This window comes from Globicephala melas, chromosome 3 (genome assembly GCF_963455315.2).
Source record: "Globicephala melas chromosome 3, mGloMel1.2, whole genome shotgun sequence".
Lineage (NCBI taxonomy): Eukaryota > Metazoa > Chordata > Mammalia > Artiodactyla > Delphinidae > Globicephala > Globicephala melas.
In genome coordinates this window covers 32,246,465-32,261,626 of record NC_083316.1, presented here as the reverse complement: position 1 = coordinate 32,261,626, position 15,162 = coordinate 32,246,465, and the positions used below count along the sequence as shown (strand labels likewise).

The window sequence follows — 15,162 nt, the reverse complement described above, 5'->3', positions numbered from 1 at the left end:
CTAGACTGAAAGCTTACCTTTTTTGGAGTTGAGAGGATTCAGTGAGGAATTTTATAATTTCATGTTGTTTCATATTACATAATTAGAATAATAACAACAGAACTGATGGACGAGCCTGAGATTCACCAAGTTCAAATTCTAGCTACTCACCACTGGGGATGGGTGATGCTGGACAAACGATGTCATCTCAGTGCACCTCAGTTTCCTCAACCGTAAAATGGGTTATCTTGAGGATTACATGAGATTACGCATATATAACCTGGCACATTACAGAAATTCCATAAACATTTATTCATTCTGTACTTTGGAAGCCATTAAGTATTACACAAATTAAAAATGTTACCATTTTCACTGCTGTAGTCTTCATTTCCCTGAGATAAACACAAACCTCATTTCAAAACATGTCCTATACATGATAGATGTTAAGGGCAAAGAAGAGTTAAAAGTGCGACAAAAATGTAAGACATACTATATTTTCATAATAATTATTATTATAGTATATTATTATTATACTTTACTGCTTCCATTACTTTGCTACATTACATTTTGCCTGAACCATGGAGAAAAAAATAAATATAACTTCTACGGAGCAATTCAACATTCAAACCAGTCAGCGAAGAAACACCCCTATACTCCATTCCCCGCCTCCAGTGAGTCAGTCTCCAAGGAGAGAGGTGATTTTCCAATCTCCAGTCACATCTAATTGTGAAGTCAATTATCATGAAGTCTAATCAATTAGCATTAAGTCTAATTAGCATAAAGCATCATTGTACCCTGCCTGCTTCCAAGTCCTTCTTTCCATACATATCCTGGCAGGGTTCAGAGAGGCCCTGTAAGAGAGGGGGCTCAGCATTCTTCCATTATATCTGACAGATTCCTACCGTATCTGGATACAGCCCACTTGTCATTTGCAAAGATTCCCAAGAAGTGTCTTGTTGCATAGATTTATTCATCGATGTAGTTATAAGTGTCGCCGCACACATTTGAATCACCTTATTACTTGGCAACTGCATGACCTACATGTCAACCATGAAAATTGTCTACACAGCAGACTCAGGAACTGATGAAATTAGTCCCATTAGAGAGCTCTAGCCCTGCATAAAAAAAGAAAAAGAAAAGAGGGGGCAAGAAAGGGTGATAAGACGAGGTAATTTTACTCTAGGTAAGACCATTGAAAAGATCAAAAGGTAGGCAGTACTGGAAAAACTAGCTCTATATCTGTTATCTCCTCAACCCTACCCTCTGTTTTGCTCGTCATTGTATGTGCTAATGGTTGAAAATTGCCTATTTTTGATTAATGAATACTTATGAAGTCCCCTTAAGTGTTAGCGAATTTTTAAAAATCAATAACATACCGCATCTCATGTGTTTTTTCTCCAGGTAGTCATTTGAATTCTCGACCCTGACCGCACATTCGAATGACCCAGCAAGCTTTAAAAAATACTGATGCAGGGCCCCATCCCAGATCAATAATTAGTATCAGGTGGGAGCGGTCAGGCACCAATGTTTTTTCACAAGTCCCTAAGTCATTCTATTGTGCAACCAGTGTTTTAAAAGCCGCTGTGATGTCCCCATTTTCCTGTAATTCCAAAATAACCTGCCCTTTCCACAAGTCCTGAAGAACATAAAAGTGAGGGGAAAAAATTCTTTCCGATGGGTTTAGAGCAAGTTATTCCATCTCAGACTCTATCTTGCTGACAGGTGTGTTTCTGAGATAAAGAGACCATATCCTTCTGGAAGATATTGGAAAGGCCTTAGGGAGGGTACCTGGATTCTTCAAAATGACCCACTATACCTGTTAAAAAAAAGCCAGGTTTGTAGATGCATTTTACACTTTGCCCACGTGGAAATAACCCACACAGCTCATCCTCAGATTGGAACATCTACGTCTGTGCCTCCATTTCTGGTTGGTGCAATTCTTTTACTAATTTTGAGTTTCTGCCTCTATGGGAATCATCCACAGACCTTTTTTTCCCCAAATTACACAGTCTCTTATCATCCCTTCCAGAGTCTCCCAAAATGAAAACCACCGGAGTCTTCTGTTTGCTTGGTTTTTTTTTTTTTCAACACAGTACTGCTGCTAATCTCAGCCGTTTAGCATTCACAGGCCCCCTGCCTGAATGTACGATTGATAAGTATATTCTTGGCCAAAACGGTAAGCCCAAGTTATGAAATGACTCTCCTCTGATTGGACTTTGGCACCCAGGAAGCCCAATCTGACAAAAGTTCTAAGCAAAAACAAACAATAATTTTTCCCCAGTCCTTTGCAAATAAATGTCTTCCAGGAACCCTCTGGCCATTCCACTCGGAGCTGCCTAGCTAGAGCAGATGTCTACCAGCCGGAGGTTCGCCTTTGCAATATGCGTTTTAGAAATAAGTCTCCTGAGAGCGGGACCCACTCCCAGGTGAGTCGCTTTTCCCTTTGTCTCTGGAATTTCCCTGTAGGCTTCGATATTTCAGAGTTTGCTTTAGTAGCAGAGCAGCAAAGCAGGTAAAACATTTTTACACACATCGAGACATAGAGCCCCAGAATTTAAACTTTGAAAAAGGGTGAGAAAAAGCCTGAGGGTGTCTTTCAAAGTCTTCTGAGGATATCTGCTGCTGTTTCCAGGGATATCTTTTAAACAAGGTATTCAAGTGTGAAGGCTGAGATGGTCTTCAAATACTGGACTTAGGAAACAAAGTTGGTTTTTACTAGAGTATAATAAACCTGGGTATATCAGTATCTAAGGTCTGAGAAGTTTAAATTTAAGGCAATAAATCTTTCCCTCACTCTGCCTCAGTGTCTAACACTCTTAACTATTGGCTACATCCTCCTTTTGCCCCACATCAGGCAAAGCTTAAGCATTTTGCTTCTACTCCGTGACATCCCAAGTTGTATCCAGAGGCACACGTTTTGTCCTTAGGTTTAGGGTGGTATTTTCTTCCATTTGAGAAGAATCACCATGGTGCAGACCTGTCGGCCAGGCTTCCAGGAAAGACACTTTCTCTTCTTATGCTCTGATCCTAATTGGGAACATGAAGCCCACACCAAGCCCACCCAGGAGATAAACCAAGCAGACAAGACGTGCTCACTGACTGTCTACACTGTACCCAGAGTGTCTGGAGAACACACAGTCCTGTGTCATCTGATACAGCATGATCTCATCCGGTGATGGTATTAAAATATTCTGGCCTTTGACAATATAGCTGGGGGAAATTATCTACCCAAACACTGTCCCTCTGCCTGCTGTGACTGTGACCTGTATCCAATTTCCCTTTGGTCATTTGAGTCTCGGTTTCACCAAATTCTATTTTGGACGCTAATGTCCATCTCAGGCACATTTTTGCCAGCCTCCCAACTGCAGTGGAGGCTGCCATTCCGCCTGGACCCCACCAGGCACGTGGTTTGCTCACAGGGTTGCATCTTCTAGGAGGGGGCACACAGAGGCACTCTACGGACCAGCCAGGGCTTGGGTGAAGTGCTCCGCCAGGGTTTCCTTCATCCCTTCACTTCCTCTTCCCACATTATTTAAGAAGCATTGTTCTAGGGCTTCCCTGGTGGCACAGTGGTTGAGAGTCTGCCTGCCGATGCAGGGGACATGGGTTCGTGCTCCGTTCCGGGAAGATCCCACATGCCACAGAGCGGCTGGACCCGTGAGCCATGGCCACTGAGCCTGTGCGTCCAGAGCCTGTGCTCTGCAACTGGAGAGGCCACAACAGTGAGAGACCCATGTACCGCAAAAAAAAAAAAAAAAGAAGCATTGTTCTATTCAGAAAATATTTGCATTTACTGGGCATCAGGTACAAAGGGGATCTGGGAAGGCAGTTACTGAAAGTGGCTTTAGCCCTCTTGTACTTACCCTGACCCTTTCTTAAGTTAAAAAAGTAATTTAAAAACCCGAATTCCTGGATTGTGACTCTCGCTCGTCAGAAAATGAGAGGCCATGAGGAAGGCTTCCGCCGCTTTGAAGTTTGGACCCCCTGGGTCCTGGCCACCCTCATCTCTTTCAGGGAGGACCAGAAAGCCCCCTTGGCTGCCCCCCAGCTCTGAGCAGCTGCACCTCTGGCTGGGATTTGGCTGCAATCACTCTCACTGCCATGCCCTCGGGAGTGTGGTAGGGTTGTCCTGCTCCAAACACTCTGTGCTCTGCCCTTTGATACGGGGTTGAGGTCAAACAGAGTGTTCAGACCAGCCATGAAGCAGGGCATGCAGTTCAGCCAAAGAACTGAGGTTTGCAAATGATTTTAAGATACAGATTTGATCAGAATGAAGCATTCCTCTGGAACCAGCCTTCCCAAGCTCAGGTTGAGGCGCCAATACTTACTGACCAACTGTATAAATCTGGGCAACCTCTACGAACTGTTACTCAGCATCTCTGTACCTTGGTTCCTTCCTCTGTAAGATGGTGATTGTATTCATTTCCTAGTACCACAAACTGCGTGTCTTCAAAGAACGGAAATTTATCATCTCACAGTTCTGGAGGCTACAAGTCTGAAATCAAGGTGTCAGCAGGGCCACGCTCGCTCTGAAATTCTGGTGGGTGATCCTTCCTAGTCTCTGGTGGTGGCCAGCAATCTTTCACATTCCTAGGCTTGCAGCTACATCATTCTGATCTCTGCCTCTGTTATCACATGGCCATCCTCACATCCTCTCCTGTCTGTGCATGTCTGTCTGGCTCCAGATTTCCCCTTTTCAGAAGGACACCAGTCATACTGGATTCGGGTCCATCGTAATGAGCTCATTTTAACTTGATGACCTCTGTAAAGACCCTCTTTCCAAATGAAGTCACATACTGAGGTACAGGGTATAGAACTTCAACATATCTTTTTGAGAGAACACAATTCAGCCCATAACAATGACAAGGAAAGTCCCTACCTAATAAGGTTCTACGTGAACATTAAATCTTTATACATGTTATACACTTACAACATCTGTGCTTGGCACGCTGTAAGAACTGAATAAATGTGAAGTATTCCTTAAAATAATAACCTTGCTATTCCTTTCACTTTGATATGCTTTCTGGTTTAGGATAGGAGGGGATGGAATTACAGCTAGCCTTCGGGGGAGAGCACATGGCCACAGACATTGTATCTTAAGCCATTGCTACAATGAGCTATTGCAACTGTTGAACAGTTGGGGATTTCCAACAATCACTTGTTTGCAAACACAAGCATGCCCATGAGACTAGGTCTTGAGGGGACATCATCTCTTACGTCTCTCAAGGTAGAATAGAAATGTGAAAAAACAAAAGCAAAAACAAACCCTGTACAAGTAGAGTAACAGCTCATAATATAGGTTCCAGAGCCAGGCAGTTGGGTTTGAGTTTGAGGTCCACAATTTACTAGCTGTGTGACCCTAAGCAAATTCCTTAACTTCTCTAAACCTGTTCCTAGCACCTGCACAATAAGAATAAAAATGTGACCTGCTGTGAAATCCCCGAGATAATAAATGCAATGTGCTTAGCACAGTGACAGGCAAGGTGGCTGTGAGTATAGCTATCGTTAGTTTCTTCCTTTTCATTTGTAAATAACAAAATATTTACCTGGTTCAAGGGTCAAAAAATATAACAAGTATACATTGAGAAGTCTTAATTTCCCTACTCCTAGCTTTTCATGAGATTTGTGTTATATGTAAAGTACTTAGATCACTCCCCATCTCCCACCTCACCCTTTCCCCACAGGGAATACCCTTTATTAATTTCCTGTATCTTTCCAGTATGTCTTTATGTGGATTAAAACATGGACCTAACTATAATTTTCCTCTTCCTCTTTCTTTCATAAAAGGTATCATATCATATATACTATCTTGTACTTTGCTTTTCTTCTTTTTACTTTGCAATATATCCTTGAGACCTTTCTGTATCAGTAGAAAAGGAACTTCCTCTTTCTCCTCACAAATGATTAATTTTCCATTGTCTGGATATACAATTCAGATAACCGCTTTTATTAACGAACATTTGGGTTGTTTCCAGTTTTGTATTATAAGCCATGTTGCAATGAATATCCTTATTCACATATCATTTTGCAAATGGATAATTGTACCTGAGGATTAATTCCGAGAAGTGATATAACTGGATCAAAAGGTATCGGCTTCAAGCTTTTGCTGAAATTGCCCCACAGTCCCGTGGGTGGGTATTATTTTACACTTTCGCCAGCAGAGCGTAAGAGTGCTTGTTTCTCCAAAGCTTTGCCAATGGGAGCTCTAGGCCAACAGCTTGATATTTGACAACCTCATAGGTGAAAAATGGCATCTTTGAATAGTTTTAATTTGCCTTTCTCTTAATCAGGTTACACATCTTGTCATAAGTTTAAAGGCTATATGTATTTTGGGGGACAGTGAACTATCTATATTCTTTGCCCATTTTCCTATTGAGTCTCTTGTCTTTCACTTAGAGATTTCTATGATGACTTAGTATATTAGTCCTTTTTCTCTAGTATGAATTACAAACGTCTTTCCCAGTTTGTCATTCCTTTTCTGGCTGCATATGTGGGTGTTTATAGTTGTCATATTTATTTTATTCTTCGTTTTCTAATAGTTAAGAAATTCTAGACTGGGAGTTAGAAATCCAGAGAGTAGCTGAGTAGGTCACCTCTGGAGAGAAACTGCCTGGGTTTGAATCCCAACTCTGCCACCAAGTAGCTGCTGTGTAATCTGAGAAAAATTACTCACCATTTCTGTGGTTTAGTTTCTCATCTTTCAAGAATGATAATACTAGTAGAAGATATCTCATAGTGCTGATGTAAAAAGTTAAATGAGATAATGAATATAAAAGTTTAGAAGAGATCCTGCCATAAACTAAGCACTCAGAAATGCTAGAAATTATCATTCAATTTATTTTAATCAAACTTAACAATCAGGAAAAATACCCAAACCCTCACTAAACTTGGGAATAACTATTAAATTGAAAATGTCCAGGGAATTCTCTGGCTGTCCAGAGAATGGTTAGGACTCCATGCTTTCACTGCAGAGGGCATGGGGTTTGATCCCTAGTTGGCAAACTAAGATCCCACAAGCCACACAGTGTGGCCAAAAAAAAAAAAAAAAAAAAAAAAAAGAATTGAAAATATCCAAAACATCAGTTTTTTTTCTCCTTCTTTGGTTGTATCCATCTGTGTTTTTAATATCCATATTTAATATAAGTTAACAGGTATTTGTTTATGAATTATTATTGGCCAAGTATGGTCTTTTTTATTCACCCATTTAATACAGGAAATATTTATTGTTTGCAACGTGGGCTGGACATTGCTTCAGGAGCTGTAGTGTAGTACAGAGCATGTAATTACCAAGGGTCTCTGCCCTCAGTGAGCTTACAGACTAGAGGAGAATATCAACAAGTAAATGGCAACTGCAATTCAACCAAGTTCTCTGAGTGAGGCCTGTGATGCTAAGGGCAACACGCTCCCCTGAGCCTAACCACTCACTTGTGCACTGGCTTCATCTGCTCCAGCCTCATCAAGGACTTTGCTCTTTTAATTCTGACCCCTCTCCTGCATTATCAGTATCTCCCTTTGTACCAAATCATTCCCATCAGCTTGCAGACATGTTGTAACATTTCCTTTAAATGTTTGCTCTGTCCTCAGATTTACTCATCACACCCACTCACTTCCAGCCTCATGGTGTGAAATATCGCTTATATTTTGACATCTCTCAAATTTATATCTATGATTCTGATCTCTTTCCTGAGCCCAGTGTCCAATTACTTAGTCAACATCTCTTCTTGAAAATGTAACAAGCATCCCAAACTTAACATGTCCAGAACATACCTATTGATTTCTCTACCCATCTTCATCCAACCTGCACTACTACTCAACAAGTTACTCACATAAAAACCGGGGAACAATACTTGACTCCTCTATTTGTGTCATTGCCACATGCAATGTAACTGCAGGTGCTGTTGGCCTTACCTCGAAAATATGTCCCAAATCTACCCACTTCTCCCTGTCTCCACTGTGACCATTTTAGCCCAAATCACTATCCTTTCTGCCCTGCATCCACTTTTGTCCACTCCCCAATAGTCAACTCTCTACCCAAAAACCAGGGAAAGCTTTTGAAAATGTAAATCTGTTACTGTTGCTTTCATATTCCTCTAAGGATTCCCATCAAGCTCCGAATCAAATCCAACTTCCTCACTACAGCCTACAAGGCATGAGCTGCTGCTGCCTGTTCCTCCAGATGCACCTCACTCTCTTTTGTGGTCACTCTGCTCTGTTTGCTGTGCCTCCAACATGCCACCTCAGGGCCTTTGCACTTACTTTCCCCTAGGTTACAACACTCTTCTCCCAGATCCTCGCATAGATTCTCTCTGATATCATTCAGATACTTAATCAAACAGCACCTCCCTGTTCTGGTCACTTTTACTGTGTAACAAATCATTACAAAACAGTAGCTTAAAATAAGACCAACTATTTCTTTGGTTCTTGAAGCAGGCCGTTAGCTGGGCTCAGTTGGGCGGTTGTCATGGGTCTTTCGCATGGATGCAGGCAGATGGTGGCTGTGTCTGAGGTCATCATGACAACTTCTTCACTCACGTCTGTCACCTGGGCTGGGAAGACCCAAACAGCTGGGGGACTAGAGAAATTGAGTCTCCCTAGGAATCTCTCGTGTGTGTGTGTGTGTGTGTGTGCTCTCCACATGGTGGACTCAGGGTAGCTAGCTTCATACGTAGTGGTGAAAGGCTCCCAGAGCAAGTGTCTTTAGATAAACCAGCATGGGCTTCTCTAACCTAGACTTAAAAGGCATGCAGGCTCTCTTCCACTGCATTCTACTCCTCAAAAGCATTAACAAAGACCCTACCAGCCTCAAAAGGGGGACGCATAGACCCCATCTTTGATGAGCCTAATTTCAAAGAATTTGTGAACACGTTTGTAAAGCACCACACCTGCTCTGAGAGGGTCCTCTCACCACGCTCTATAAGAAATGCCCAGCCCTGTGGGGCTCCAGCGCAGCCCTAAGGCACTTTTTGTCCCCTTACCCTGGTTTATTTTCCTTCACAGCTCACAGGTCTTAACTGATACTGCATGTTGTATTTCCTAGTATACTCTTTTATTGTATCTCACCCACGGGAGCGCAGGCTCCGTGATGGTCAGGATGTCGCCTTGTGGCCCCAGTTACCAGAACAATTCGTGACATAGAGCAGACCCTCCATAAATGTTACTGAATGTTGGCTCATTGGAAGCACATGAGAGAAGCTCTTGACTAAGACTTGGGAAACCAGAAAAGTCCTGAAATTTTAGAGTGTTGGCCACTGCTATTATATTATCTCTTCACCTTGATGAATTGCAGGAGCTAAACAAACTGGCAGATCCATGGGTTAAGGATGCAGTCTTAATTAGCTTCTATTTCTCCACTCAAAGGAGCCACATTGTCTTATTTATTGACAAAAAGCTTCCTTCCTACAGCAGGTGTTTTCCTGTCTGGGCCCACCACAAAGTGTCCTGGGGTGTGAACTGCTCCTGAGGTTTTCTTTTTCTAAAGTTGGAAACCTCTCTTCATGGCAGGGTGATGGGACCAGGTGTACATCAATGGCTCTTCATTCAATGCATTTCTGGCCCAGAGTTAGACCTCCTGCCATGTTGATGTACATCACTTTGATCTAGGAAATGACTTTCAAGCTGAGATTGAAACACTTGGAAATAGGCTTTACTTGATAAACACATTTCATCTACGAATCCAGAAAGTGCTTCACAAATACTTCTCCACTCAGCCTAATAGCTCAGCAGGGTGAAAGGCAGGTGGTAAGCATTGTACATACACAGTCTTTGAGCTACAAAAGATTGTCTGTCTAGTGAGTCAAAGGGGCTGGGGAGGGGGTACTGGGCTCAGAAGGAGCTATCCAAGATCACTCACCCTCTTTCTTAATATTTATGGAATGCATTCATTTCAATAACATATTCCCCTTGCATAATCTATTATTTCCTCTTAATAATTGCCTCAAGTCCTGCCTTTATTTTGCCTCTAAATATCCAGGTACCTGGTGCAGTGAAGGCAAAACATCCAGGTGTTCCCACAATTTTCAATTTATTTTTGCCTAATTTGACAACATTTAGGTGTAAGCTTCAAAAAATATACCCAGGCAAGAGCCAGATTGTCCAATTGCTGTGCTTTACCTGGAGCTGCTATATTTTAAAAATGTATTCTTAAATAAAAATGTAAATACATTCTTTAAAAATATATTCTGCTATATTTTAAATATATTCTTATTAACTTAATGTGTCTCCAAATGTCTACAAATCATCAGACTATTACATCCAGCAATTATTGGATAAGCCATGACCCTTTAGATTATTTCAAAGGGGATTTGAGTTGGTTTGTGGTGGGGGGGAAGGCAGCACAGGAGAGAGAGCAAAATTGCAGTAAACTAGGAGTGGAGAGACATAGATTCTAAATCCAGTTTTGCTACTAACTGTCCAACTTTGAATAATTAGCATAATTCTCTGTTTTTAGTTTCCCACCTATAAAGTATAATACCTACAAAATTTACCCTCAGTGGTAGAATAAAGGTTTAATGAGAAAATGAGCTTTGGAAATTATCTAGTAAAACTAGTAGAAAACATAGGTATTGCTTAATCAAAAAACTTTTATGAGTGTTATGGGCTGAATTGTGTCCCTCCAAAATTTAAATGTTGAACTTCCAAACCCCAGACTTCAGAATGTGACTGTATTGGGGGTCATTGGGGCAGGCCCTAATCCAATACAACTGGTGTCTGTGAAAGAAGAGTAACTTTGAACACAGACATGTACTGAGGAAAGACCAAATGAAGATGCAGGAAGAAGATTGTCATCTGCAAGTCAAGAAGAGAGGCCTCAGAAGGGACCAACCCCACAGACACCTTGACCTCAGACTTCTAGCCTTCAGAATTGTGAGAAAATAAATTTCTGTTGTTTAAGCCTGTGATGCCTTGCAAGCAAATGAAAGACTACACCGAGCCTGATATCTAGTGGGGTGCAAGTCCCACTCTGAGGGCAAGGGTGGGATCTGTGCAGACCTTCCCACAGGACCAGGTTGGATCATTCAGGAAATGAATCTAAATCACAATCTAGGAGGGCAATAAGAGATCAAAGGCGAAGTTCTGGTGCTCTATTCTAAGTCCAAGGTGTGAGTCAAATATGTAAAAAAAAAAAAAAAAAAAAAAAGGAGTCCTGAAGTTAGAAGGAAGGGAATTAGTGTGCACATTGTTAATATGGGGCTATTATTAATGTGACGGATGTTAGAGAATCATATACAGGCAGTGTCAGTATCATTGGAGCAGGGTCCTGGTCACTGATGTGTAAGACAGATGAACAGCCTTTCTGATCGGCCCCCTTCACTGACTGGGCTCTCGGCTTGCCCACCAAAGGACTGTAACTCACTCTGCAGTATTTGCAGTGAGTTTTACCTTCCATACATGATCCCCCAGTCTGTACTGTACTCTCTGAACTAGTTATTCATTGAAGCTGGTCTCAATGGCAGGTGAGAAAGATTTAGGTGTCATACCACAGGTCTATTTAGGGTGTGGTTTCTAGAACAAATCTCTCTGGGGGAGATGCTGAAACAAAATGCTAACATGATCTTCTAAGTAAGTGATATATACAAAAAGGATAGACAGGAACAGATAATCCAGCTGACGGCAGCAGGCCTAACTAATACTGGAAAAACTAGATCCACAGATTGCAAAGATCCATAGGGACACTAATAGGCAAAGCCTAGAGTAATTCCTAAAACCAGTGATAAAGCAGCTCAGTGACTCAGGTCAGTGGCAACCTCAAGCTTGGGTTATGTGATGAAATGGGCACCCCCATACTTGAATTCCACCCCTTCGGATTTCATGGATACCCACCAGATGGTGCCAAGAAGTTTTCCTCAACATTGTGTGAACACGAGAATCACCTGGCCTACTTTTTAAGAACATTGATGCCTGAAGCCCATCCTCAGAAAGCTTGATTTAATTCGTGTGGAATGGGGAATCTCAATCTTACAGTTCCTATTTTTACTCTCTGAGGATTATGATATGCAATCAGTAGTGAGACCTGCTGCTATAGGTCATAAAAGTGCATCTGCCATTGCCTCTTGATGAGGCCGGTCAGTTCCAGATGAGGATTTAGTCTGATGGAAAAGTTCTAGCAGCAAATTTCTCAGCCATGTGGTTTCAGATAGATACTAATACTCAAACCTCCATGAAATCAGTTTCTTCAAGGAGTTTTGGCAGCTTGTCTAATACGTTTTTAACCTGCACTTTTAGAAGATTGAAGCTCATCAAGCCTTCTGATTTTCTGAATGATGTAGGCAAGGGTCAGGCTTACAGAAATGGTATCTCCAGTCATTAGGGTTGCCTAATGACAAGCAAGTCTTGCAAAAATATGATATGAGTGGTCCACCAGGAGATGATAACCTAGAGAAATACAGACCTAGGTCTGTCCTAGACCACACGATCAAGAACTTTCTTCCTCTTCATGCACTTAGTTCTTCATTTATTCGTTCGTAAAGCATTTACTGAGCACCTACTATGTTCCAGACACTTGATATGTAAGCTGAGCAAGATTGAAAATTTCCTTAACTCACTGATATTTTTACCTAGAACATAAGATCTGTTAGTTTGGGGATCACAGTTTCTGTCTTATTTTGTTTTGTTGTTTTGCATACCATTGTATCCTCAAAGCCTAGAAAATAATAGACAGTAAATATCTGATGAGTGAATAAATGAGTGAATAAATAAATTAAATTAAACATGTCATTGCAAAGGCACTTATGTTATAGGGAAGAACAAGATGTTATAAGAATATGTACGTAGAAAAGTAAATTACATGAGGGGTTAGGGAAGGTTTTCTGTAAAAAAAAAATATGTTGAAGATGAGATCAGTGTGGTGAATAAGAAACAGTAGGTTTAAAGGCCTGAGGCTGTGAGAAAATGTAGCTTATCTTGGGCATTTCAAGTTCGGCATGGCTGGGGGAAAAGTGAAGGTGAAGAATTAGGAAGAAGACGGGCCATGTAGAGAGCTCTGGACCATGTGTGTTAGTTTCCTGTAACAGCTGTAACAAATGACCACATGTTAGTGGCTTAAACAACACAGATTTATTATCTTACAGTTGTATAGGTCAGGCATCTGAAATGGGTCTCACTGGCCTAAAATCAAGGCTCCGGCAGGGCTACGGTCCTTTCTGGAGGCTCTAGGGGAGAATCTATTCCCCTGCCTCTTCCAGCTTCTAGAGGCTGCCTGCATTCCTTGGTGAAACTCCTTCTGTCTTCAGAGCCAGCAAGAGTGGATGGAGTCCATTTTCATGCTTTGAATTTCTCCTGCCACTTCTGTCTGCACATCTCTCTGAACCACTCTTCTCCTTCTAAGAGCTCGCATAATTGGAATGGGCTCATCCAGGTAAAATACAGAATAATTTCCTCTTAATCACACGCTCAGAGTCCCTTTTTCCATGTAAAGTAACATATTCACAGATTCTGGGGATTAAGACACAGATGTTTTGGGGGGTCATTACTCTGCCTACCATATCATGTTAGAAAGTTTGGACTTTATCCTCAGAACAGAGAGAAGCTACTGAAGAGTTTCAGTAGGGGAATGAATGATAAGCTTTGCATTTTTAAAAGATCGCTCTGGGGGCTTCCCTGGTGACGCAGTGGTTGAGAGTCTGCCTGATAATGCAGGGGACACGGGTTCGAGTCCTGGTCTGGGAGGATCCCACATGCCACGGAGCAACTGGGCCCGTGGGCCACAACTACTGAGCCTGCGTGTCTGGAGCCTGTGCTCTGCAACGAGAGAAGCCGCGACGGTGAGAGGCTCGCGCACCGCAATGAAGAGTGGACCCCGCTTGCCACAACTAGAGAAAGCCCTTGCACAGAAACGAAGACCCAACACAGCCAAAAAAAATAAATTAAATAAATTAAAAGAATGCTCAACATTTAAAAAAAAAAAAGATCGCTCTGGGCGATTTAGGGAAACAGGATTAGAAAAAAATGACTGTCATCTAGGAGAGATGAAATGTTAGTGTAGACCAGAGAAGTGTCTGGAAGAGATGAAGGGTGGAAGGATTTGCGAGTCATTTATGACTGTAAAGAACAGGTTTTAGTGGTTGATTCGATATGGGGGATGAGCTTCGATAAGACAAGTACCACCCTAGTCTGGTTAGGGTGACTGCATAAATGGAGACACTGTTTACCAAGACAATAAATACAGGAGGAGAAGCCTTGAGAGAAGAGGAAAAAGAATGGATTTGTCTGGGGATACATTAAATTCATGAGCCATGAAGACATTTAAGTGCAGATGTCCAATTGGGAGTTATATCCAAGGGTTTAAAATTCAGAAGAGATGTCTGGCCTGCAGACTTAGCTCTGGGTGTCATTAACATATACATGGAAACCAAAGCCCTGGGAAAAGTGTAGAAAGAAAAAGAAAAGAGATCCAAGGACAGGAGCTTGAGGAAAAACAGCATTTCTGAGACTGTCAAAGGAGAAGGAGCCTGAACAGGAGAGTAGGAGAACAGGATGCAGGGGAAAGAAGCAATAAAAGGGGTCTAATGTCATTCAGTCCAAGGGAAGAGATTATTTTAAAGAGCAAGAGTGGTCAACCGTATTGACAGCTGTGAAGCAGTTGGTAAGATAAGAACTGAGGGAAACCACGGAGCCGGCCACTTGAAGTCATTGCTGACTATGGCAAGAGCGATGACCTTGGGTCAGGAGGGTTGAGCTGTAATTGGAAGGTAAGGAACAAGAAACCAGGGTGCAAACTACTTTTTCCAGAAAGTTGGCCTAAAAAAGATGAGAGAGTTTTGGAGGTAGCTAAAAGGAGGAGATGAGACTTGTTTTTATTTTGGAAGAGAGAGAAACAGAAATATGTTTATAGCAATTCCTCTGAGTGTCATTGTGAAGGGTGGGAGGGAGGTGGGGTAGCTTGAAGGAAATGTAAAGTTCAGGAAGAGTATTCTATTTGTTCATTCCTTTGTTTGTTTATGTTTAATGTCAAAGACTTGAACACATTGTATGACAAATGGAAAGGAGCTGGTTGTAAGGGAGAGGTTTAAATGGAGGAGAATCTCGGTTCTCAAGAGCTCAAAGAGATGCTGGGATCTAGAGCTGTAGGGGAGGGATGGGCCTTACTATCCCTCTGAAATAAGAGGCTGCACCAGAAAAAGGATAGGTGCCCGTTCGGGGAAAGTGGGGCAGGAAGTTGATAAGATTCTTGTTTCATGGCTTCTG

At 41.9% G+C, this 15,162-nt stretch overlaps 1 protein-coding gene across 1 annotated transcript in view; it reads left to right on the top strand.

Annotated features, from left to right (window-relative positions):
• Window positions 1–2,328: 2,328 nt before the first annotated feature.
• C9 (complement C9) overlaps window positions 2,329–15,162 on the top strand; it is a 46,076-nt gene continuing 33,242 nt past the window's right edge. Inside the window, 1 exon segment of the mRNA XM_030881948.2 lies at window positions 2,329–2,405. Within this exon segment, the coding sequence (XP_030737808.2) occupies window positions 2,329–2,405 (77 nt within the window).